Source organism: Macadamia integrifolia, chromosome 11 (genome assembly GCF_013358625.1).
Source record: "Macadamia integrifolia cultivar HAES 741 chromosome 11, SCU_Mint_v3, whole genome shotgun sequence".
Lineage (NCBI taxonomy): Eukaryota > Viridiplantae > Streptophyta > Magnoliopsida > Proteales > Proteaceae > Macadamia > Macadamia integrifolia.
In genome coordinates this window covers 9,210,287-9,234,896 of record NC_056567.1, presented here as the reverse complement: position 1 = coordinate 9,234,896, position 24,610 = coordinate 9,210,287, and the positions used below count along the sequence as shown (strand labels likewise).

The 24,610-nt window shown below is 38.0% G+C and overlaps 1 protein-coding gene across 1 annotated transcript; it reads right to left on the bottom strand.

The window, feature by feature from the left end:
• Nucleotides 1-1,239: 1,239 nt before the first annotated feature.
• On the bottom strand, nucleotides 1,240-20,411 carry LOC122093798. Its single transcript, XM_042664281.1, has 5 exons — nucleotides 20,057-20,411; nucleotides 14,292-14,365; nucleotides 13,515-13,994; nucleotides 2,484-2,927; nucleotides 1,240-2,165 (listed from the first exon to the last, which is right to left on the bottom strand). Exons 3-5 carry the CDS (start codon nucleotides 13,650-13,652, stop codon nucleotides 1,461-1,463), a joined length of 1,287 nt encoding a protein of 428 aa, XP_042520215.1. The 5' UTR covers nucleotides 13,653-13,994; nucleotides 14,292-14,365; nucleotides 20,057-20,411; the 3' UTR covers nucleotides 1,240-1,460.
• Nucleotides 20,412-24,610: the final 4,199 nt, after the last annotated feature.

The following is a 24,610-nucleotide window of genomic DNA, read 5'->3' as shown; positions in this document are numbered from 1 at the left end:
TTCTTTGCATTGTAAATGTTGCATCAATGGCTGATGAACCAAGCATTCCCTTCGATTTATGTCATAGAATAAATGGTAAATTAATATATATAGGTTGGTCCCTTTGTGATTTAAGGTGGAGGCTGTCTTAAGCCAACGTCATGGAGTCTCTAGTCGCATTGTTGTTGGACTCCCAGACTCCAGTCTAACAGAGATGGTAGCTGCTTGTTTTAAGCTATAAGAGAATTGGCAATGGGATAATCAGGTTTCTACCCCTCTACTTGGAAGAGAAGATCTATGATTGTCTAGTTATTGCTCCTTTTTTCTATTTTTCCCAATCCTCACCTCGTATCACATGCCCTATTCCTATATTTTGATAGAGCTTTTTATCTACCTGATTCTTCCTTTTTCTTATTTTTAATGATGCCAATACATGATACAAGCTATAATGGATTTTTTCATATAATAAAACAAAAGAAGTAATAAAATTGATTGTTTTGGCAGAAGTCATCTATTGTGCTTTTATTAAAAAAGTTAGTTTTTGGCATTATATATCAAGTAATATTTGATTCACTAAAAGTGCTTCTAATTATATGATACAATTTTCCTTCATAGACAAAAGTTTTAGTCGTGATAGGACCCTTTCATGCAACTTAAAAGGAACTCTCTGGCTTGCAAGATTGAGAATGGATTGGGAGTTCAGCAAGTTCACTACACAACTAACAGTGTAACAAATTACTTGAAAGGGCACAAAATTAAGATTCCGGAACCCTAAACATAGCTAAAAAAAAATGAGAATAAATGATGAATTTAAAGCAAAATTAAGAAAAATAATGCAAAAGAAGTAATAGGTCTCAAGAAATTCCCCCATTTAGTTATCTGCAAATTTCCTTGAAGATTCTAATCTATATTTCTGTTTTAGCTTTTCAATCTTGAACATGGCTTTTCTTAAACAATCCAATCCTATTTTCTTTTGTTAAGGACTTTTCTCAATTGTAAACAACCCTCTTTGTTTGGGTTTCCACTTTCCAGCACATGCAGATAATAGTGCATAGAGAGAGCCGTGTGTGGTGAAGGATAGGAGTAGAGACAGATGTCTATCAGGAAGGGGATGTGTGGGGGGAAGGAATTTTATTTATTATTATTATTATTATTTTGGTAGAAGGGGGAAGGGAATTTTAGTCCAATGGAAAAAAATAATAATAAAAAATAAAAAATAAAAAATAACAAAAAAGATACAATACACCAAATATCAAGATGTTATGAGAAAAATTATACCCCTAATGTCAAACAGTGAGGTAACTCATAAACTTTTGCATTAAATGCAGCTTCAAAAGTTAATACCAAATCAGTGATGTCCACTACATAGTATTTAGAACTAATTATAAGGTGGAACACTTTAAAGCATAATGGGCATTACATATCCATTCATACTTTTCTTTTACAACCATTTACCTTAAACAAAATGCATTTAAACTATATCACTCTCTGCCTAGGACATGACACTTAGTCATAGTTTTCATCTTTCGTTCATAACTTCTAACTTCCTCAATGAGTTTTCTTCTCTTACATAGCAACTGCTCACATTCCACATCTATCTTTATTATCTCATCAATAATCTTCTTCTCACTGTTTTTCAATTCCAAGACATCCATTCTAGCTTTAACAACTTCTTTTACCTCCCCAATCCTGTTCATGAGCCATTCATTATCAATTTTCAGCTCTTTGTGACCTAAGCAAACTTCATACCACTTATTGATCATGTCTTCTGATACGCTTTCATAAGTGGTAGCTTCCATTTGATGAACTACGCCACACAGTTCAATTGTCCAAAGCTTTCGTAAATTCTCTTCAACAGTGCAATTTCTAAAAATATCACCGTAACGGGTGCAAATCAAATCAAATGTATATGCCACATTGGCCGGAATCTTGTATCCTTCTGGTGCTTGACTGATTCCTTCTACTTCAGTCCCTTGCTTGATAACTATCTCGACACTTTTCTCTTGGCCATCAACTAGCATAGAATGTGCATTAATAAGTGTTGGGCCAACCTTTGTATCTCCTTCCTTGATTGCAGAAATAGTAAATTCTCTACCTTCACCACTAGTATCAACAAATTCATCTTCTTCATGATGGTCACCTTTGCTATTACTAGCCTGAACACCCTTGCCATCATTAGTACTAACCTGCACAAAAGGGCCACACTTTAATGAGCTCTATATATTCTATTAAAAAAAAATCGAATTTTTTACCACATGGATAGGATTGGATGGGCCATACATCAAATATGAGCTCTATATAGTGATTTCCTTTTTCTTTTTTGCTCAGACAGTCACAAATAATTGACTTTTTCAATAATTTTGAAATCACTATAACAAGTGGAGAAATTAGATTGATCTAGAAATGATGGAGGGAACAAGACCACTAAACTTGGGCACTCACCTATGGTGGGCGTGTGAGAATGCTTTTATACAACAGGCATGTAGGAAATAAGAATTAATTACCTGCTCAAAAGATGAAGATGACCATTTTCCACCTACCCACTTCCGACGAACTCTTACTTCAGTCTTGGATACAATGTACAATTTTATGCAGTCCTCACACATTGCCTTGATAGAATAAAACAGGTTCTTCCCTGTACCATGTACTTCCCAAATCTCTCCTTTCTGCCAACAACCATTTACTTCAAGCACTTCAACAGATTCATTTTCCCTGAAAATCCAATTATTATCTTTATTCATAGATGGTCGAGGCCTCATTCTAGACACATCAAGATATAGTCTCCACATTTTTGTTTCATTGTATTTCTTCATCCAAGCCTCAACCTCAATTTTGTTTCCGACTGAACCCAATATGGTCGCAGGAATCCATCCTCTGTGATACAAGCTGTAGACTTCAACCTCATTTCTGATTGATGGAGCCTCATCCATTTTTCTTTGTTTTAATGGCTGTAGATCACCAACCAAAGAAAGAGAAAATTAGAATCAATGGATACATGGATTGTGATGCACCCACTATTGGATAAAAATCAATTGCAATCTTATTTGAGGGTCCCCCCCCCCCCAAAGTCTAGTGAGTTCTATCTTGTGTACTTCTTACTATCAAATTAATGGAACAAGAAGGTGCCAACTAGCACAGCTGTTACGGACAATAGACATTGTTGCCATGTCCTAGGATTGAACCCCACTTTGACCTTTTTGGGTAGTGTGTTTGGGTTGAGAGGGGATATGGGGAAAGTTATAAGCACAAGGAAAAAAAAAAGTCGATGAGAGATGATATGGTAATTCTAATTGTTGGATAAATACGGGATGATTGGCCATCTATCAAATTTCGAAACCACACCACACTCATGGCTAACCATTTGTTGAACCTTTTCCCAAGCCATCTTAATCTTGATAAAATGACTTATCGATTGTGCCACATGGTGTAAAGCTTATCGGACTTATCTTATAGATCAGTATGAAGCATAAAAAAACCTTGGGCTCAACTACGCTACCATGTGACAAATATTTAGGGGTGTATTGATAAGCTTATCTTGATGTACCATGAAGGAAAACTGAATCCATCTCCTTTTTATTATTCTAAATAATTTATAAAACTGATACCTAGATGCCTTCAAGTTTTTAATCACTTCAAAAACCTCCCCTACATTTTATGAGATCTTAGATACCTTCCTTGGGCTGTCAAATCGAAACAATATTATCTGGGCATGTAATCTCAATCTATTTTCCCATTGTTATCGCATAAAACAATGAATAAGGGTGTGGAGGGTTGTGTCTAGTGAAAAGGGGTTTTTCATTGGCCATTCCATGTGGTAATATGAACGTAATTTATAGAGGAGATTATCATCATCATCTTCATTTAGGCTCCCTTTTTTATTTCAAGTAAAATTCTGAAGAAATCTTTTATTTGCTGAAAGATTTTTTAATGTTCGTAGGATTTAAAATTCTAAAATCTGTTTGAAATTGTCATGTAAAATTATACGATACTTATTTGACTTCATAAAGGCATTTTCAAGTAGAAACTTTGAGGCAGTTTTTCATTTGGAAAATTTACACCCATTCTTGACGGAAAACTTTACAAGGCCTTATTTGCACATAAGGGTTTCATTTTGAAGTTACTTTTAAGGATATTTTTTTGCCTTAAAAATACTAATATTGTCATGTTAAATGGTTGAGGGTAGTTATATATATATATATATATTTAAATGAGCATGTGCCAATTTTATCTCTGTGGAAAAGGTATACCTACAATGTGATAGAATACCATATAAATACAAAGGGGATGATCAAGGACATTTTAGCTTGAGTTGTTTAAGTGTGACTGATTGTAAATATTTCAAACAATTTTTTAATCAAGTTAACCTTTCTGTTTTATTCTTAACAAAAAAAGAGTTCTAGGGACAATCTATTCCCAATAAATTAGTTTTTCATAGTAAGGATTGATAATATAAGGGATAATGACACGGTGAAAATTGATGAGAGAGAGAGAGAGATAAATACCACAAAGTGACTATTTTAGATATCTGAGGTCAACCATAAATAAAGAAGATGACATAGAGTATGATGTTTCACAAAGAATTAAAGTAAGATGGATGAAGTATAGAGGTGCAACCGAAGTGTTATGTGACCGACGTATTCCTTTAAGACTTAAAGGGAAGTTCTATAGGCCTGCTGTAGGGGCAACTATTATGTATGAGGGGGGATGTTGGACAATAAAAAATGTCATATAGAGAAGCTATTTATAGCAAAGATGAGGATGTTCGATGGATGTGCAGCAAAACTAGAATGGAAAAAATAAGGAATGAAAGTATTAGAGATGGGGACACCCAAGTAAAGAGAAGTGATCTGATTACTATGGAATGAGCTAAAGGATCTAGTGGCACGCCTAAAATAACCATAGGAGAAGTTGTGAAGAATGGCATGCATAGTCTGGGTCTTGCCCTAAGTATGACCTCGGATAGAGCCTATTGAAGGGTAAGGATCCATGTTGCTGACCCATTTAGCTGAGTTTCCCCCAACTTTCTAGGTTGTGCCTCTTTCTTGTTACTTTCATCTCTCTTTCATTTCTCTTTTATCATTTCAAATTTCTTCTCTTCTTTGTTTATCCTATTCTGTTTGGACCCCAATTTTCCCAACTTGTTTTGCAAGGATCCTTGTAGCCGACCACATTAAGTTGGGATAAGGCTGAGTTTGTTGTTGTTATTTATTTATTTATTTATTTTTATGAATATTAAATGCATTAAAGTAAACGGGGGAGAAGAAAACGGGGGGCAAAAAAGGCCGACACAACAAAAGAAAGAAAAAACCAACTCATAGGAGAATAAAAAAAAAAGGGGGGACTAAGGGGTACTAGTTATCATGGGGGTGGGGAGAAGATAAGATTGAGGGTGGGAGACTCCAGGTAACAACAATGAGCCTGTTCCTTGGGGTGTTCCTAACTAGTTTGATCTTAAGAGAAGCAAGCTTGGAGGTAACATCAAAATAGATGGCATTCCAAATCTGATCATAGGAGCAAGAGTTGGACGTCTACCTATGCAGATTACGCTCCATCCAAAGGTGGTTGATCATGACACAAAAAGCAAGCTTGCCGACGGTGTCGCAAATGGAGGGGCCGAAGAAGGTCATGTCAATCCAGATCCATTCTCTACTGAAGGGGAGGATTGATCTTCTGGAAGGCCAGCAGTGGGTGAAGGCTACCTTCCAAATGGAAGCAAAGAAGGGGCAGGAGAAGAAAAGATGATCTCTGTTTTTGGTGCCATTCCAGCAGAGGCAGAACGAAGGGGAGACAAGAATGTAGCAATGGATAAGGAAGGATTGGGTAGGGAGGCAGTTGGGGGACAGCACGTCAAGCAGTGAAGCTATGGCAGAGAATATGGGCTTTGAACCAAATAATGTTGCACCGAGGTGCAAGGGGAGCAGAGGGATAGATGAGGTTCCATGTGGAGGAGAAAGAAAAGAGGCTAGAAGGAGAAGCCATCTAAGATATTTTGTTCTTTGTTAAGTGGGAAGGGGGGAAGGTCAGCACAGATGGCCTCAATAAGGGGGGAGTTAGAAGGAGAGGGAATCTAGGTCCCATCCAGGATGACGGAGTTGACTTTGGCCAATCCGGGGATCCCCACGAAATAGATAGTGCAGGGACTGACAGAAGAAAGGAGGACCCCCGATGGGTGCCAATTGTCAAGACAAAGGGAAGTGGAAGCTCCATTCCCTATGGAGGAGGAGATAGCAGTAAGGGCACTGGTTCTGAGACTAAGAATCTTTATCCAGATCCAAAAGGCATCAGGGGAAGGGGGAACGGTCCAAATAGAGTCTTTTTTAAGGAGAGTATAGAACACCCAAGGAAACCAGATGCTATTATGTTTTAACACAATCTTTCAGATAAGTTTGAGGATATCCACCGAAATGTTATTTTTAACCCTTCGGAGACCCAGGCCACCTTGAGCGGGTAGAGGAATTTTGATTGCTCAACTCCTTTCCAAAGGAAGGAGCAAAGGATGGATTCATTCACTTTGGAGGTAAAGGCAGGGAGGGAGAAGATGCCAGACCAGTAAAAGTACATAATAGATTAGATCATTGGTTTGGCCAGCATAAGAGAGGAATTTTCCATTTTTCCTGACTAGAGATGGAGCCTTTTCCTCGTGAGATTGTTGCTGTAGTGAGGATCACAAAAATCTCAAGATTTACGACTAAGAGACAGTTAAGCAGGATTTCTTGTCTTTTTACCTTTGTTTCTTACAGAACCTAAGTTTGAGTTCTTAATCTCCCTACCAAGCTATCATTGATCTCCTCCCATAGTGTGGTTAATTCCTTAAAGAACAAACTCATTGTTGTGTCCTAGGGTTTGCCTATCTCTTTACAGCCCTCTGTTGCCTCTCCTTAATAATTGGATTTTACTTTGTTTTGTAACTGAAAGAATAGATCTAGTGGGTCCAAAGCATTTCGGGAGGAATCTATGTATTGTTTCCACTTGCAATTCCACAACAGCAAATGCAAGTTGAAACAATCCTTTGGTAATCAATTCTTGGACATGAAGGAGTTCAGATTTGATTTGGGGTTAGAGGGTTAAGAGAGGATATATTAGATACTTTACTTTTTAGAAGGGCATTTTGGTATTTAGAAAAAATATACCAGTTGATGTCAGCATTTAAGGTATATTCCGTAACAGAGATTGACGGGGGGTGTCTCTAATAGTGGCATTCTTTAGGGGGTGGTGCTATAAATTTCCCTTATAATACTGGCGACAATGTTCTAATAATTGCAAGGACCATTAAATCCCTAAAGAACTTAAGGATATGTTTGGAATCTAACAACATCCCTAAAACCCATTATTACAACACCCTCTTGAGTTGGTGCATAGATATCATATATGCCCAACTTGCATAGATCTATTCTTCACAAGATCTTGAAGAACATAATGAGACAAAAAAAATGTGACTTTGCAATTAAGATTGGAAGTAAGACTACTTATGGACAATAAGTTACTAGAGAAAGATGGAACATGCAAAACAGATGAAAGAGATAAAATAGGAGTACATCTAACAGAGCCCTTTCCCAAGATAATGGAATGAGTCCCTGATGTAGATCCACATTATGGGCTAGGCTATTGCAAGAGGAAGCCCAGCCCAAAGGACCCCTATCGCCCTACTTAATTTAGGGGGGCTGGTTAGTTAAGTAGTGAATTAAATAAGGGCCCATTGGGCCCATCAATTTAGGCATTTTATTTAAGTTGTCTTTTAATTTCAATAGAGGGCCATTGGGCCCATCGGTTGTAAAGTCCTATATGGACTATTAATTAGTCAGTCTAACTCCATGTTGGAGTTGTAGTCTTAGTCTATTTCAAGTCCTAGTTGTATTAGGAGTGTCTAGTCCTATTTGGAAACTAACTCCTCATTATAGTTTGATTGCTAGTCTGCCCTCTATAAATAGAGGAGCCTTTGTACTCATAATTCTCAGATTTGAATAAAGAAAACTTGCAGTTTATTGCTTAGCGCAGCTGAGATAGCTGTGGGTGAGAAGTCCAGGCCGAGATAGCCAACTCCTCTCCCACAGTCCCTTGTTTCTTCACTGATTCCAGCATTCAATCCCTTTCCTTGTTCGCTGTTTGTCATTAGCATCAAGAATAATCAACCAGCTCAAGAAGACCTGCTGAAGTAAGAATCGGCCAGCAAGAAGATCAAGCTTGGAAGCCCAGTCAATCTCCACTCTTTCTTCCTCAGATCTCTGTTCCTAACAGTCCAAGGGACCATCGATCCTCACATCAGACCTACCCAAGCAAGTTAGCATCGGTACTTAAAGTTCTTGCCATTTTCTCTCTCTTAAGTCCAAAAATCAATCAACTACAGAATTCCCAAACCAGCTAACAGAATTCCTTCATATTTGGAGGTTTTCTTCCTTACCTTGAGGACTACTATGTACCCAAATTTCAGCACCATCAGAGACTTACAGGCCCAACCGCAGGTATTCCCTTAAATCCTAGCTGCAAGCTGCTCTCTCTCCTAGGGTCTGGTTCTTGATTGTTAATTTTGGGTTTTCTTCTTGTTGGGTTGATCTAGTCTTGTGTGGGTTATTAAATCCTTTGTCCTAAGGCATCATTAATTGTAATTTGGGTTACTAGTTGTATTGTTTGGGGTTATACTCTGGGGGGTTAGTTTCTTGTAATCTACTCCGACATTAGTCCCATTAGCTACCATTACCAGATTAGGAAGAGTACTAAGAGAAAAGAGCTAAAGAACCTTCTATATGATCAAAAGCTTCAGAGTCAATAATCCATGGGGTAGACTAGACAGACGTATTATGACCACAAAAATAGGTACCTGAACTGGAAAGAGTGGAATAAGCAGAACTCGCAGTTGCAGATGCATCAGGGGTCTCCATACACATCAGAAGGTGCCGAAAGGCTATAAGCTCATTAGATGACAGAGAGGCTGCTAAGATACTAGGTGCAGAGTCAGAGTCTGGGACCTCAGTAAGGGCCTGACCAGAATTAGCACGACCTTTGCAAGATATATCAGCAGAGCGGCCATGAAGCTTCCAACAGTGCTCCTTAGTATGACGCTCCTTATCACAATAGTCGCATTTCACTGGAACTCTAATAGAGGAGCCCACCAGACTGTGGGACTGAGCTGAAGGACTAAGTACCAAAAGCAAGTGAAGATCTCTCGGTGGAGCAGCAATAGGCTTTGTGAGCATAGTGGTACGATAGTTGTCATCAAGTTGGATCATAGCATAGACTTGCTCCAATAGGAAAGGGAGACAAACTCAGAACCTGAGCCCGCAACTGGTCATATTCCACATTCAGCCCTGTTAGGAAGTCAGATTCTGATCTTTTCCTCTCGTTTTTGAAATCCGGCGACGTCAATCGGAGTGGTGGGAACATACTCCTCATAGAAGTCTAACTCATGCCACAGTGTTCACAACTCATAGTAGTACTGTGAAAAAGTTAGCCATCTTTACTTCAAATCACGAACCTTTTGGCGCACGTCAAAAACCTAAGCGTCATTCTCCGCCTAGGAGTAAATCTCTCTTTGTGGTTCTAGTAAGGTACCTATAATAACCACGGGATTTGATGGAGATACAACACGAAGGGACTGCATAAGGTAGTTGGTGCAATCAGGCTTGATAGCACAAGGAGGAAAAGTAGGAAGGGTGTCGGAGTTGTCACCACCGACGGAAGCGGTCAGGTCGTAGATCCAGACATGGTTGACACTCAAGAGGCCGCAGAGATGGCTGAAATAGACTAATACAACCACTCAAAAAAAAAAAAAAAAAGCAAGAAAAAAACCCTAAAACCAAAAATCGATAAGGGTTTCAAAACCCTGAAAATTTGATTTTCTTTAGATTGAAAGCCAGTTATGAAAAAGTGGCTAGCACAGGCCACATAGCAGGTGAATAGCACTAGAAGAAGGAATCAACATAGATCGAAGCAAAAAGCAGGGAAAACAAAACCATGAGACATAAAAATCGATTAGGGTGAAAAACCCTAAATAAAAAAGGTGTGAAAGGGGGTTGGGTCTCTAATATCATTAGGAAAAGGAGATCTGAGAGCCTAGACAAGGAGAAGAGAAGTTGTAGAGAGGCTCTCGGTAATTCAGAGAAGCACCACCGAGAGAAGGAAGCAAAAGAGGAGGAGGAGAGAGAGAGAGAGAGGCAAGGAGATGGAGGTGCTTATCTAAGAGAGAAAGGCGAGAAGATGGAAGCTAGGGTTAGGGTTTGGATATCCTCTCTAACACCTTGTTGAGAGGAAAAATAGCTTGTATCTAACATGACACTAGTCCTCTTTATTTATAATAATGGAGGGAATGCTCTAGAATATTAAAAGAATCATTAAACCCCTAAAGAACCTAAGGACCTGTTTGAATTCTAACAACATCCCTAAAACCCATTACTACAACAGCATTTTTACATTTCCAATAGCTTAATTATATGAAGTCAATGATTTTAATAAGGCCAGTGTACAACAACATTCAGTGTACACTAACAAACTTGGGTCCAAACCACAGGTATCATTTTAGGTGGGTTTTTTTATGAAACTAATTCATGGAATAGTTGTAAAATGGTAAAAATAGGCAGCACAAAATATAAAAAAAAAAGACAACCCATTTTCTGGGAGGTTTCAGTTTCAACTAGGGTTGAAACCGGCCTCAAAACCAAAACCTAGAACCTTGGCTTCAATCACTCCAATGTGAGCAAAGTATTATCTTTGTCATCCACCTCATTTACGATTTGACAACATTGAAGCCACATAATTAGTGCCAATACAGTTTTTTCCACTCACAAACCAACATATTGCTCTTGATTTCCATTTTTTAGCCTAAAAAGGTTGCTTGCATTGACCTAGATGTTCACTATCTCTCTACAAATTGTTGAATTACAGAATTTTTCACCAAGGGTCTCAATCCATCTAGGTTTAATTTCTTATAGGATAAGCTTGTGATTGTTTCTCCATTGTTTTGCTTATGAAGCCTATGAAGACTACAACGTAATACACCAAATCCATCTCTTCAAGAGAAAATGTTAGGTCCTGGACTAATTTTTCATGGCTGTTGTGAACTCAATTGTTGTACACAAGTAAATCAACTCTTTGTATTTTAAATTTCAAACTCATTTAACAGAAACTGATATATATATATATATATATATATAAATACCCCAACTCGTCCAACGTTGAGAGTGTGCCACTTCCATCTCCATTACAAGCTTTTATTATAAAAGCAACTCAAGTCACTACTCCCCCACCCCCTCAAAAAAAAAAAACCAACAGATGGCAGACTATAAAAAAATAAAATAGAAAAACTAAAAAAAATTGTGGCTTCTCTTGAGATTTTAAAATAGCCACGAGCATTTTATGTAGGCCTCTTTGTGGTTCCATATCTTCGTAGTGGAGCCAAGAAGGACACAGCCACGAGCATTTTATGGCTGCCTAGAGTTGACAAGGAAAGCTATAACGAGAATTTGCACACCCCCATTTATCAATCTCAGTACCTATGGTAGGCCTCTTTGTGGTTCTAGTAAAGTAACCATAATAACCACAGGATTTGATGGAGATATAGCACGAAGGTGACCACATAAGGTAATTGGTTCCATCAAGCTTGATAGCACAAGGAGGAAAAGTAGGAAGGGTGCAGGAGTTATCACCACCAGTGGAAGCGGTCAAGCTTGCATATACAGACATGGTTGAAACTTAAGAGGCCGTAGAATGGCTGAAATAGACTAATACAACCACTCCAGGAAACAAAAGCAAGGAAAAAACCCTAAAAACCCAAAAATCCATAAGGGTTTCAAAACCCTGAAATATCGATTTTCTCTAGATTGGAAGTCAGAGATGGAAAAGTGGCTTGTACAGGCCACATAGCAGGTGAACAGCACCAGAAGAAGGCATCATCAACATAGATCGATGCAAAAAGTAGGGAAAACAAAACCCTGAGACATAAAAATCGATTAGAGTGAAAAACCCTGAATTTTAAAGGTGTGAAAAGGGGTTGGGTCTCTAAATCATTAGGAAAAGGAGATCTGAAAGCCCAGACAAGGAGAAGAGAAGTTGTAGAGAGGCTCTCGGTAGTTTAGTGAAGCACCACCAAGAGAAGGAAGCAAAAGAGGAGGCGAGTGAGAGAGAGGGGCAAGGAGATGGAGGTGCTTATCTAGGAGAGAGGCGAGAAGATGGAAGCTAGGGTAGGGTTAGGGTTTGGTCTCCGCTCTAACACCATGTTGAGAGAATGTTGAGAGAAATAATGACTTGTGACTAACACGACATTAGCCATCTTTATTTATAATAATGGAGAGAATATTCTAGAATATTACACGGACCATTAAACCCCTAAAGAACCTAAGGATATCTGTTTGAATTCTAACAACATCCTTAAAACCCATTACTCCAACAACATTTTTACATTTCCAATAGCTTAATTATATGAAGTCAATGTTTTTAATAAGGCTAGTGTACAACAGCAATCAATGTACACTACAAACTTGGGTCCAAACCACAAGTATCATTTTAGGTGGTGTTTTTTGTGAAACTAATAAATGGAATAGTTGTAAAATGGTAAAAATAGGCAGTACAAAAAAAAAAAGGACAAAACCCATTTTCTAGTAGGTTTCAGTTTCAACCAGGGTCAAAACCAGCCTCAAAACCAAAACCTAGAACCTTGGCTTCAATCACTTCAATGTGCGCAAAGTATTATTTTAGTCATCCACCTCATTTACGATGTGACAACATTAAAGCTACATAATTAGTGCCAATGCAGTTTTTTCCACTCACAAACGAACATATTGCTCTTGATTTCCATTTTTTAGCCTAAAAAGGTTGCTCGCATTGATCTGGATGCTCACTGTCTCTCTACAGATTGTCGAATTACAAAAATTTTCACCAAAAGCCTCAACTCATCTAGGTTTAATTTCTTACAGGATAAGCTTGTGATTGTTTCTCCATTGATTTGCTTATGAAGCCTATGAAGACTACAACATAACACACCAAATCCATCTCTTCAAGAGAAAATATTAGGTCCTTCACTAAGTTTTCATAGATGTTGTGAACTCAGTTGTTGTACACAAGTAAATCAACTCTTTGTATTTTAAATTTCAAACTCATTTAACAGAAACTGATATATATATATATATATATATATATATATACCCCAACTCGTCCAGGTTTGAGAGTGTGCTACTTCCATCTCCATTACAAGCTTTTATCATAAAAGCAACTCAAGTCACTACTCCCCCACCCCCTAAAAAAAAAACCAACAGATGGCAGACTATAAAAAAATAAAATAGAAAAACTCAAAAAATTTGCGGCTTCTCTTGAGATTTTAAAATGAGGTTTATGTGTGCTTTAATTAGTCATTACTATACATGGAGAAATTGAAAATTCCATCCTTTCTTGGTTCAGACTATGTTTTTAGTGCAAGACAAGAATCCCCTCTGTGTGTGGGATCTAGCCACGTGTGACCCCATGCCCAAAAAAATAAATAAATAAATCAAAATCAAAATCAAAATCAAATACAAAAGAGAGGTATATAAATCAGAAGAAGAATAAGTTACCTGCTCCACATACAAATATGACTCTGGTTGAACCCATTGGCCATTGACCCATTCTCGACGAACCCTTAAACTAGTTTCCTTCACATTGATGATGCCCAGTTTCAGACGGCCGATGGAATAAAAACATGAGTCAAACATGTCCCTACGTATCTCCAAGATCACTCCCCTACACCAAAAACCGCCGTATGCATCAAAATGGTCGTCATACACTTCAACTTCTTGGTGCAAATTAAAAGTGATTTTCTCATCCCTTATATTAGGAGGCAACAGCCTTGCTTGAGACACATCATAAAACTTGTCGATCTCATGTTCAGAATGTTCAATCCAAGACCAAACTTATACTGGACTCGAATTTGGTCCCCTTGCAATTCCTTGACAGTCGCATGCTTCCACCCATCCATAAAATCTTCATAGACCTCAACTTCAGACCCAATGCTAAATTGTGGGTCTTCTAATTGAAGAGAAGCTTTTCCTTTAGACCTTTATAGTCACAACAAAAAAGAACAAAAAAAATCAAAGAAGTTAGCTTTGATCAAAGAAGAAATGCATGTCTGAATCAAGGTTACTATAGTGAGGTGTATGGACATACACAAGAGGGTATGCCCACATATGATAGGATTATAGGATACACTGAATCTCAGTCAGAAATTTGACATGTGGCAAATCCACATCATTACTAAAAACCAGAATTTCCAGATCACCCTTCCATGTGGGGAAAAACACAGAATTGGTGAGCAGGTGCTGGAATCTTTATCACAATTTATTTACTATACTAACCTCCATTGTTCTGAAGAATGGTCTCTCAGGCCTGCAGAAGAATCTCCACTCTTGATTGAAGGGACAACAAGAACCTGTTACAATCCCCACAGATCAATTTAATCAGAATCTTGTTTCCAATTTTTTAGAGGGGGGAATTAAATGGAATTCTTAATGGCAACCAGCCAAGGAGGAACAGCAGGATATATCAAACAATTTTCAATCAGGTACTGCCACAACAGATATCAATAGAGATCTAGCCAAAAACAAAAGGGCGCATTTGCAGTCAGATCAGCCAATGACAAAATCAAAAGGGAGCAAGGTAGAGCTGTTTCTTCAAGTTCTCACAATACAATCAGCACCAAAGGCCGAAAAAGCTCTACTGAAGGTTAAAAATGATTTGGAAATGTCATCAAGGAGCTTTAACTATAGTTTTCAGAACATGAGTTCTTGCATATTGAAAATACAATCAGCACCAAAGGTCAAAAAAGCTCTGCTGAAGGTTAAAAATGATTTGGAAATGTCATCAGGGAGCTTTAACTATAGTTTTCAGAACATGAGTTCTTGCATATTGAAAATACAAATGACTAAAAAGGAAATCCAAATCTCTAGCACTTGTCTTTGTCATCAAGATCATCAACCTTTCCAATTCACAAAAGAGTTCTTGCATATTAAATATAGTGATATTTTCACTATTTTCAATTAACAAAGTATAAAAGAAACAAATAACATATAAATTGAATAAATAGTGCACCCTCATGTTGATCCTCAAAACGATATGAAAGTATGAAATAGTACCTCTTGTGTGAGTCATGATTTGTGAACTTGAACTCGAAGTCATGATTGAATCTCATTATCTTAATGACGTAATCCTCAATGGCTCAGTATAATTAGTATTTGGTAATAACAATTAGCAACAAAACTATTTAGGAGACTCATGGAAAGATTTAGAGATTGTAAGAAGGATATCTATATGGTCTTAAGTGACCTAGAAAAAGTTTATGACAGAATCCCTAGAAAGTTAATATGGCAATACAAAAGAAGAGAAGTGTTTCAAGTAAATATGTGGACAAAATTAAAGATGCGTATGATGATGTGGTGACTAGTGTAGGAACTATGGGGTTGAGATAGTGAATTCCTAATTACAATTGGGTAACATGAAGAATCAGCTTTAAGCTTTTATTTGTTTGCACTTTGTTGGATTTATGGGCTAAATTAATTATTCGGGTTGATTAAATGGGTGAGAGTCAAATTGCATGAACCGGTTCGGTCCACTCTTAAGCTTAGGGATATGCTGGCTCAACCCATTGTGGTTTAGGGTTTTGAGTGCAGGACAATATTATAAATACTAGGTTTTGGGTCCCTACAGCCATTATTCACTCTTCCCCACTTTACCACAAAAGTGAGAGAACCAAGGAGGTTTAAGGGGTTGTAGAAGATCCATAGCCAAGCCAAGAGAGCGAAAGTGGGAGTGACCAACATCAATCATCTTCAGCATACTAGGTGAAAGGTACAAATCGATCCTCCATAATTTTATTAGATTCGTGTTCTTGTTTTTCCTGTGTGGTTTCCTCCATAGGGTTTCAATCTCAAACCCATAGGGAGTTCCAACAATTGGTATCAGAGCAGACCACATGGGACAAGAATCGATTGAATTTTTCTTGTACATGAAGATTTTGATTATTACTTAAAACCTGATTTGATTAAAAATCATGAAAATCATAAAAATCGTAATTTTACCATCATTTAAAAATTCTGTATAGGAAAACTTTCTTCACGAAAGTTGTAGATCACGAGAAGACGGTCACGGCGGTATGCCGCAAGTCACCGGAAACCTCCGGACGCGCCGGCACGCGCCGCCGGAAACCGGCTGCCGGAGGAGAGAGAAAAAAAAAACTGATTCGGATGTCATTGCTCTCTCTCGGTAGAGGAAGAGGGTTTAGTTATAGGTTTTTTGTTTTTGTGGGTGATGATAGACCCAAACTTCGGTCTATCACACTTTTAAGTTATTATTTTCTTATAAAATGGAAATGGGCCACTTCTTAAAACGTAATGGGCTGTCCTTTAAAGTTTTAGAAAACAAAAGAAATGGCCCACTCTTTAAAATAAATAATGGGCTCAGCCCATGGATGTTTAGTTATTCAATAAAAGTTTTGTTTTACTGTTTTAAGTCTAATGGGTTAAAGGTCCACTGTTTGATCCTTAAAAAAAATAAAAAAAATAAAAAGGGTGAAAGAAAGGTTATCGGCTCCCACAGGGATTTGTTGGAGTCGGAGTCAAACTTCTACTACCAAACTTGATTTTAAGATGTTAAATAATGGGTTGAACCCATGATTGTTTGATATTAAGTTTAAAGCCCATGTAAATTAAATAATGGGCTGAACCCATGATTGTTTGACACTAGACCTAAAGCCCATGTCTTACTTAAATGAGTTAAGTTGGGTAGGAGTTTTAAATCAAATCAAAATACATTTAATGATCTAATTTTTAATGATATGTTTATTTAAAATTGTATGTTGTATTTATTTTTAATCATTGAAACAAGAGAGTATAAATCAATGCTTTGAAAAATGTATATGTTATTGGTTACCATGAAATTGGGAAAGGTTTTTAAATTGAAATATGTTAATCTGGAAAAGGGTGTAAGCTTCCGCTCATTCTTAGTTGCGAAGTAATTTTGCTTTAGGAAACCATGAAATGATGAGGTGGAATCCACCAAAGTGGTACATCTTATTATTTCATGGTTTCCACAGGGTAGCAATGTAGGTGACATTTGCCCAAAGGTGATGTCACCAAAGTTAAGAAAATGACAGTAACCTAGAGGTTCCTAAGCCCAAAGGTGAGGGGATTTCAAAAGTTATTGTTCTTTTCACAGTAAATATGAATTTACAAGAGGATCAGTGCATTCTTAGCCCAAAGGATAGGAATGTAGTTGCGGTTGTAACTCTTGTATAGTTATTGTTGTCCTAGTGACATATTTATATGTATGTTTTGAACATAAAGATATATATCTCCAATGGGAAAGATATGATAGAACTGAGTGAAACCCACCAAAGTGGTACATTCAATTCGATTGTATCTTCCCCAACAGTAAAGATGATACTTTCCCAAAGGTTATGTCATCAAGGTTTGAGGATAATTATCCACATTTCAGAAAGGGACATTAAATTTGGAGTTCTTTTGCCCAAAGGTGATTGAATTCCGAAGTTAGTATTGTTTTCACAGTTAAAAGAAGAATATAAGAGCATCAGCTAATTCCTGTCCCAAAGGATAGGGATACATTTTTAGTTGTAACTCTTATTTAAAATATATTGATAGTATTACATGCTTTTATATTATGATTTATATTTTAATATTTGGCATGTATTGTGTTCTTGTTACTGCTGTAGTAAGATGGCCATTCCCTCAAGTTATGTGTCTTCCATCCCAATGCTCACTGGTAACAACTATCAAAAGTGGGTGGAAGAATTAGAATTGCATTTAGGTCTTCTTGACTTAGACTTGGCACTTAGGGAGCCTAAACCTGAGCCTCTCACAGACTCGAGCAGAAGTGCTGAAAGGACCAAGTTTAAGAAATGGACTGAAGCAAACAGAAAGTGCATACTGGTTTTAAAAAAGGCAGTTCCTGAAATTAAACGTGGGAACATAGAGATCAAAGACACTGCAAAAGAATTCCTGGATGCTATTAAAGGTAGATTTCAACACAACAAGAAAGCTGAGAAAACCACATTGATGACCAGGCTAATGAATACAAGGTATGATGGATGTGGGAGTGTTAGAGAATACATTTTGGGTGTAGCTACTGATGCTGGTAAACTTAAGGATCTTGGAATACAGATCGATGAAGAATATATTGTACATATTGCACTGAATACCCTCCCTAGTCAGTATAAGGATATCCAATCTACCTACATTGCACTGAAGGACGATTGGAACCTAAATGAACTAATTTCCATTTGCACTCAAGAGGAAGAAAAATTGAAACAAACTAGGTTTGAGAGTGCACATGCAACTTTCCACAAGGGATCTTCTGGTGGACCAAGCAGAAGGAACAAAAATTTTTCCAACAGAGGAAGCGCCAAGCCATATGACAGGAATAATAGCTCTCAAGAACTTGACACATCTCAAAAGGCTCAGGATGAAGAGAATACCAACAACGTAGAGTGTTTCTGGTGCCATAAGAAAGGACATGTGAAGAAGGACTGTTTTATTTTCAAGAAATGGTTAGAGAAGAGGAAGAATTCTGGGGTTGATAAGCAGGATGATACCAAGAAAGGGTGAGGTAGAATGATCACCAGTAATTGAGAGCAAGTAAAATTTGATCCCATCAAGTAGTTAGGATTTCTTTACATACAGTTATTTGAAATGCTTGATTAGTGGGAGCTTTGATTTTGTTTAGTATTTGTTTATGTTTTGAACCTTAGCCCGTATGTTTTGGGGCACAGTTTGATGAATTATGGTTAAGTTTTAGCATTTACATTATGCACAGTTATTTATTGAAATATTTGGTTTATGATTTCATTTAAGAATGTTTTTATAGGCAGTAATTGTCTTGGTTATAGGTAATATTTTGCCACAGTTCAAAAGATAATGTTTGCCACATTTTAAGACAGTATTTGTCACAGTTCATAGGCAATATTTGCCACAGTTTATAGGCGGAAGGCCACAGTTAGATATTAACCACAGATCAAAGGCGATTTGCCACAGTGAAGATTAATATCACAGTTAAGGACCTACATGGAATGACAACAGTGTAATTTGAGGATATGTCAATATTTCTGTGATGGTATCCCACATAGATTCGTGTTAAGAAACTTACTTATGTTTGTAATAACAGAAAGTTGTATGCCGTATATTGAGGTGTATCTTCTGCTGTTATTCGATGTGAGTGGTTTTTCAACTGAATCACAGTAAGAGTGGTTAATGTAATAAGATTCTATGGCCACACCAATTTAAAAGACATCCTTATAATTAATGTAGCCCAAGTGGGAGATTGTTGGATTTATGGGCTAAATTAATTATTCGGGTTGATTAAATGGGTGAGAGTCAAATTGCATGAACCAGTTCGGTCCACTCTCAAGTTTAGGGATATACTGGCTCAACCCATTGTGGTTTAGGGTTTTGAGTGCAGGACAGTATTATAAATACTAGGTTTTGGGTCCCTACAGCCATTATTCACTCTTCTCCACTTTACCACTAAAGTGAGAGAACCAAGGAGGTTTAAGGGGTTGTAGAAGATCCATAGCCAAGCCAAGAGAGCGAAAGTGGGAGTGACCAACATCAATCATCTTCAGCATACTAGGTGAAAGGTACAAATCGATCCTCCATAATTTTATTAGATTCGTGTTCTTGTTTTTCCTGTCTGGTTTCCTCCATAGGGTTTCAATCTCAAACCCATAGGGAGTTCCAACACACTTGTCATAGATTGAACCAAAGACATTCGAGATGAGGTTCTCTAGGCATCTCAGCTTCTCCTAATTGGGTCATTAGTGCTATAATTCAGGACATTCATTCTCTCCCCATAAATTTTGATTTGATATCTTTCTTGTATTTGGGCAGAGGTGCTATCCCTGTTTCCAGGGCTCATTTATCAGCCTGGGGCTCATCAGCCTGGGGCTCCTCTGGTTTTTCTTCTCAAGTTTGGTCATTAGATCCACCTATTCTTTGTAATTGGAGCTCCTCTCAATCTCATCCTCTTAAGAGGTGTTGCCCCTTCCTTGTCGTATATTCTTTTTTGAAAAAAAAAATAATAAATCATATATAATAGATAACAGATTCTCAATTACCTCATGATGCAAAGGTAACCGTGGTAGAGGAACCCATTTCCCCTCCACCCATTGCCGAGGTACTCGCACTTGCGACATGGACACCGAATATATTCTTTGATCAAGCCAATAAGTATCTACAGAAAAAGACACATTCTTAGTCTCAGCGATGCCATGAAGGACTTCCCAGACCTTTCCAGTGATCCACAAGTCAAATAGACGGATCTCAATCACTTGGCCCTCTTCCAAGATCCGATCATTTTCCTTCTCGGGAGGAGGCTGAGGTCTTACGTTAGACGATTCGACACGCATCTTCTTCCTATTTATCTGCAAACGCGTCCTGGTCTCTACCTCAACTTCGGATCCATACAGCTCCAAAATGACTTCCACACCCCACATTCTTACTACACAGAAGACCTCTACTTCATTTCCGACTCTAAACTGCATCGCCTCCTTTGCTGCCTTTCTTTCAACTTACTGAGATAAAGAAGACAACAAGAAAAGGTTGGGAAACAAATCCGTAAGAGAACAGAGTTCCACTGGTTTATACATATCTGACCTAAACCTCACGCACGCATACTCTCACTCTCTCACTCGACTCCTGAGCAAAGCATTTTTTTTTTTTTTTAAACGGTTACAAAGAGGGAAATAAATAAATAAAGGGTAATTTACAACGCCACCCCCTGGAGAATGTCACAATTATAAGAACACCCCTTTTGTTTCATTAAATTAGACTTAGACCCCCTACCGTCAGTCATTGTTAAGAAATATACCTTACATGTTGATGTCAGCAATTATATTTTATTTTAAATACCAAAATACCCTTATAAAATATGAATTACCTAAAATACCCTTGTAATAATTTCTTTCACCCAAATCGATTTGGTCCATTCTAAAACCTAATTTACCTATCCACCGACGATTGTTCAGAGCAATGGCAGCGGCACCGGTGATGAACGATGATAGACGTCCATCGTCCCAAGACCTCGTGGCAACTGCGCTTGTTAATTTTCAGATTCACAATCAAGAACCCGGAGACTTCGAGTTCTTTTAAAATAGTCTCAGATTGTCAGATTAAAGACGCTTTGCCTTTTCCTTCTATCCTCTTACTCTTATGTCTTCATTTTTTTAAAAAAAAATTTCTAAGACCTCTTTGGAGCCTGCAAAGCTAAGGCATGGAAGAAAAGGTCGCCGCGACCTGTTTACAGTGGTCGCAGTCCGTAGCTTCTTGCTCCCCTTCGTCAACTCAGATGCTTGCCTCTACAATTTCATCTCCTTCGTCGGAAAAACAGAGAGGAGCAGATCGAGCTCTTATCTGCCAATTCATCCACAAATTAGCTTTCTTAGGAACAACGTCATCGTCATCGACAGAATTGTTGAGATCTCGATCTTGCCATAACCCCAAGTCTAGACGCCGATTTCACAGGAGGGCTTGCAGCGCCAACTTAGATGGATACTTAGACGAAGAGTTCGCAGAAAATGTTCAGGAATTAGCACGGAGGTTCAATCAAATAAGCGATGATGATGAAGAACAGAGCAATAATTGCCACACGGAGGATGTAGAATCGAATACTTCTACTGTGGATTCCAGGGAAAGGCAAGGTGAGGGCAGCAGCAGGAATATCAATGGTTGCAGTATAAATTCTGTACAAATATCAAGTTATTTTCAGCCACTGAAACTGGAGTCTCTACAAGCAATTAGATGGATATCATTGAAGAAGACCGCCGAAGGTGGCACTGTGCCGCAAATTGCCCCTCTCTCTCTCTCTCTCTGAAGGTGAGAATAGGTAGAGCTGAAGAGGAATTAGGTTAAAATGAGTTTTAGTAAAAAGGGTATAACAGTCATTTTAACTCTTGACTTAACAATGACTGACAGTAGGGAGTTTGAGTCTAATTTGGTAAAACAGAGGGGGTGTTCTTATAATTGTGGCATTCTCCCAGGGTGGCGTTGTAAATTACTCATAAATAAATAAATAAGAATCCCAACAAACATGGAAAGTGTGTTCTTTTTTTTTATTTCATTGGTAATTATTTTAATTTTTTTTTTATACCCTCTGTTTACTTTTCCTTTGATTTCGCTGGTAATCTAATTTTAAATAAAACATTAGAGTGTTTTAGGATACGCAACACTACCACTAGGGGTGAAACAGGGCCAGGTTGGGTCAGGTTTCTTGAAACCCTAATCCAACTCTAGGTCCCAAAACTCAACCCAACCCTAACCCTAACCCAATCCTACCGGATTCATGCTCAGGCCCAACCCTACAAGGCTCAAGGTTGGGCTGGATTGGGTCGGGTTGACCTTAGCTGGTCTTCTTAGTGGAATCATATTTCAATACAACAAGATGCAATGATATTATGGGTTGAGTTAAATCTTAGCCATAAAGGAAGTCCAGGTTGAGAATCGTTGCCAAATCCCGAAATGGGCTAAGCCCAACACAAAATATTAGGCAAGTTGAGTTGTTTCCCGTCAATATGTGCAATGTTCTAGTAAAAAAAAAAAAAAAAAAACTCAACTTTTTCAATTCTAAATTTCAATAATTCCATTTACTACAATAGAGAACTCAAAAGTTAATACAAATTCCAATGTAAGAGAGAAATAAGACTTGTTCTTCAGTTGAAAGTTTAAGGAATTAAAGTCCAATGTTTCATGCCATCAAGAAGACACCATAGCCAACCATAAAACCAAATGGTCCAAATCTATATCCATATAATGACCTATCAAAAGAAATAAAAGAAAAGAAGAAGAAGAAGAAATAAGATAGCAAAATTAGGGGTGCAAGTTTGGCCCTGAAGGCCCAAACCTGCCCTTGGACCTCCTTGATCCTAAACAAGTCTTGATCCAAAAATTTTCGCCCTGAGAGCCGGCCCGACCCTAAAATTGTTGACCCTGAGTCAGGGTCAGGGCAGGTAAAGGTTGATGTCTTTGGCTCGCCCAGCCCACCCTAAACCCGACCCTGATTTTTGCCCCTGATGTTGACCCTGGTTGTGACCGAAATGTTTACCCTGAATTTAACCTAATTTTATATATTGTTTGACATTGAATCATTGAAACCTCAAAACTCCTAATATATCTTCTCACTGATCTCTCTTGCCTTTTTTACCAAAAGAAAAAGATCTCTTGCTTTTTTCTACCAAGAAATTTGTAATTTTTTATTTTTTTTTATCTCCTTTACTATGAATATTTTTTATTTTTAAGTTATTTCATATTTTACAGGGTCAGAGTCAGGGTATACGCAGCCCTTGATGGCAAACCAAGGTCAGGGTCAATTACGGTCAGGGTCATCCCGGCCCGACCCTGAAAAATCAGGGCCAATCAGGGCAGGTAAGTGTTGAGCTGAACCCTAAAGGGTAGGGCTAAGGTTGAAGTTTTGCGGCCCTAAGTCAGGGTCAAGGCGGGTTTGGGCCCAGTTAAGGGGACTCAGGGTTGGGCTAGGTTTTAAGAATCCCAGCCCAACCTGACCCTGTTGCACCCCCAAGCAAAATAATAAATAACCAAAGCAAATGGAGAATTAAAAAATCTCATACAAATTAACGATAACAACACAAAAACAACAGAGGTCTCTCTCTCTCTTGTTACCTGATAAATAGGAAGCAAGGGTTTAAAATACATTATATAGTGTATACTAGGGTGATAAAACATTATTAGTTAAACACAATAATAATCAGGGTTAGACTCAGGGCGATTTAGGGTTGGGCTGGGTTTTCTGTGCCTCAACCCAAACCCGGCCCAACCTCACACAGGGTTCGAGCTCAGGGTGGGTTCGGATCGTCAGGGCTAAACTTACACCCCTGACTACCACTATAGCCTCCCACCCCCCCCCTCTTTCCCCTTCTTCTTCCATGCTCTCTTAACAACGTTAGGATTTCATCACCAAGTTTTCTTGTTTTTCAAATTCCTTCCACACATGATGATGTTATTGAGTTTCAACTCTTGCAGCTATAGCAACTAATTGAAAGAGCATACAGGAAGAAGAAGAAGAAGAAGAAAATAAAGGAAAAAAGAAGAGAAAGAGAATAAAATAATCTCTTATGATTTATGTTTTATTAAGAAGAAAGAAATTACAAAAGGAAATCAAAGCAATTACCTTCCGTTTTTATTGGGATCATTTTGTTTTTATTCTTATTCAAGAGAGGGATAGGTATGATGCCAATATCAAGTATGCTAGCGGATAGCACCAACAGGATCACATGATGGAGTATCGTTCATAAAGGATATGAGGGTCATTTCAGAAAAAGGGAAGAGAGAGATAGACACAACGAGTGCTAGCACACTTGATATCGGCGGCATTAGAACCTACTAACCCTCTTGGGTTATTGACCATGTAGAATAGAACTCATTTTGGTTTATGAGATCATGCCCAATGTGTTACAATCTCATATCAGCTTATGGGGGTTGATCCTACATTGGTTCCTATGGGAATTGATGTGGGATGATATAGTCTTGGGTCCCCTCACCTTGTAAGCCGGTTTATGAGGTTGATTTCTTCCAGTACCGTAACACAACAACAAAAAAAGGAATTGTCGCATAGAATTGTATCATGTCACGACTTAGCCACGTACTACATGATTACCTTA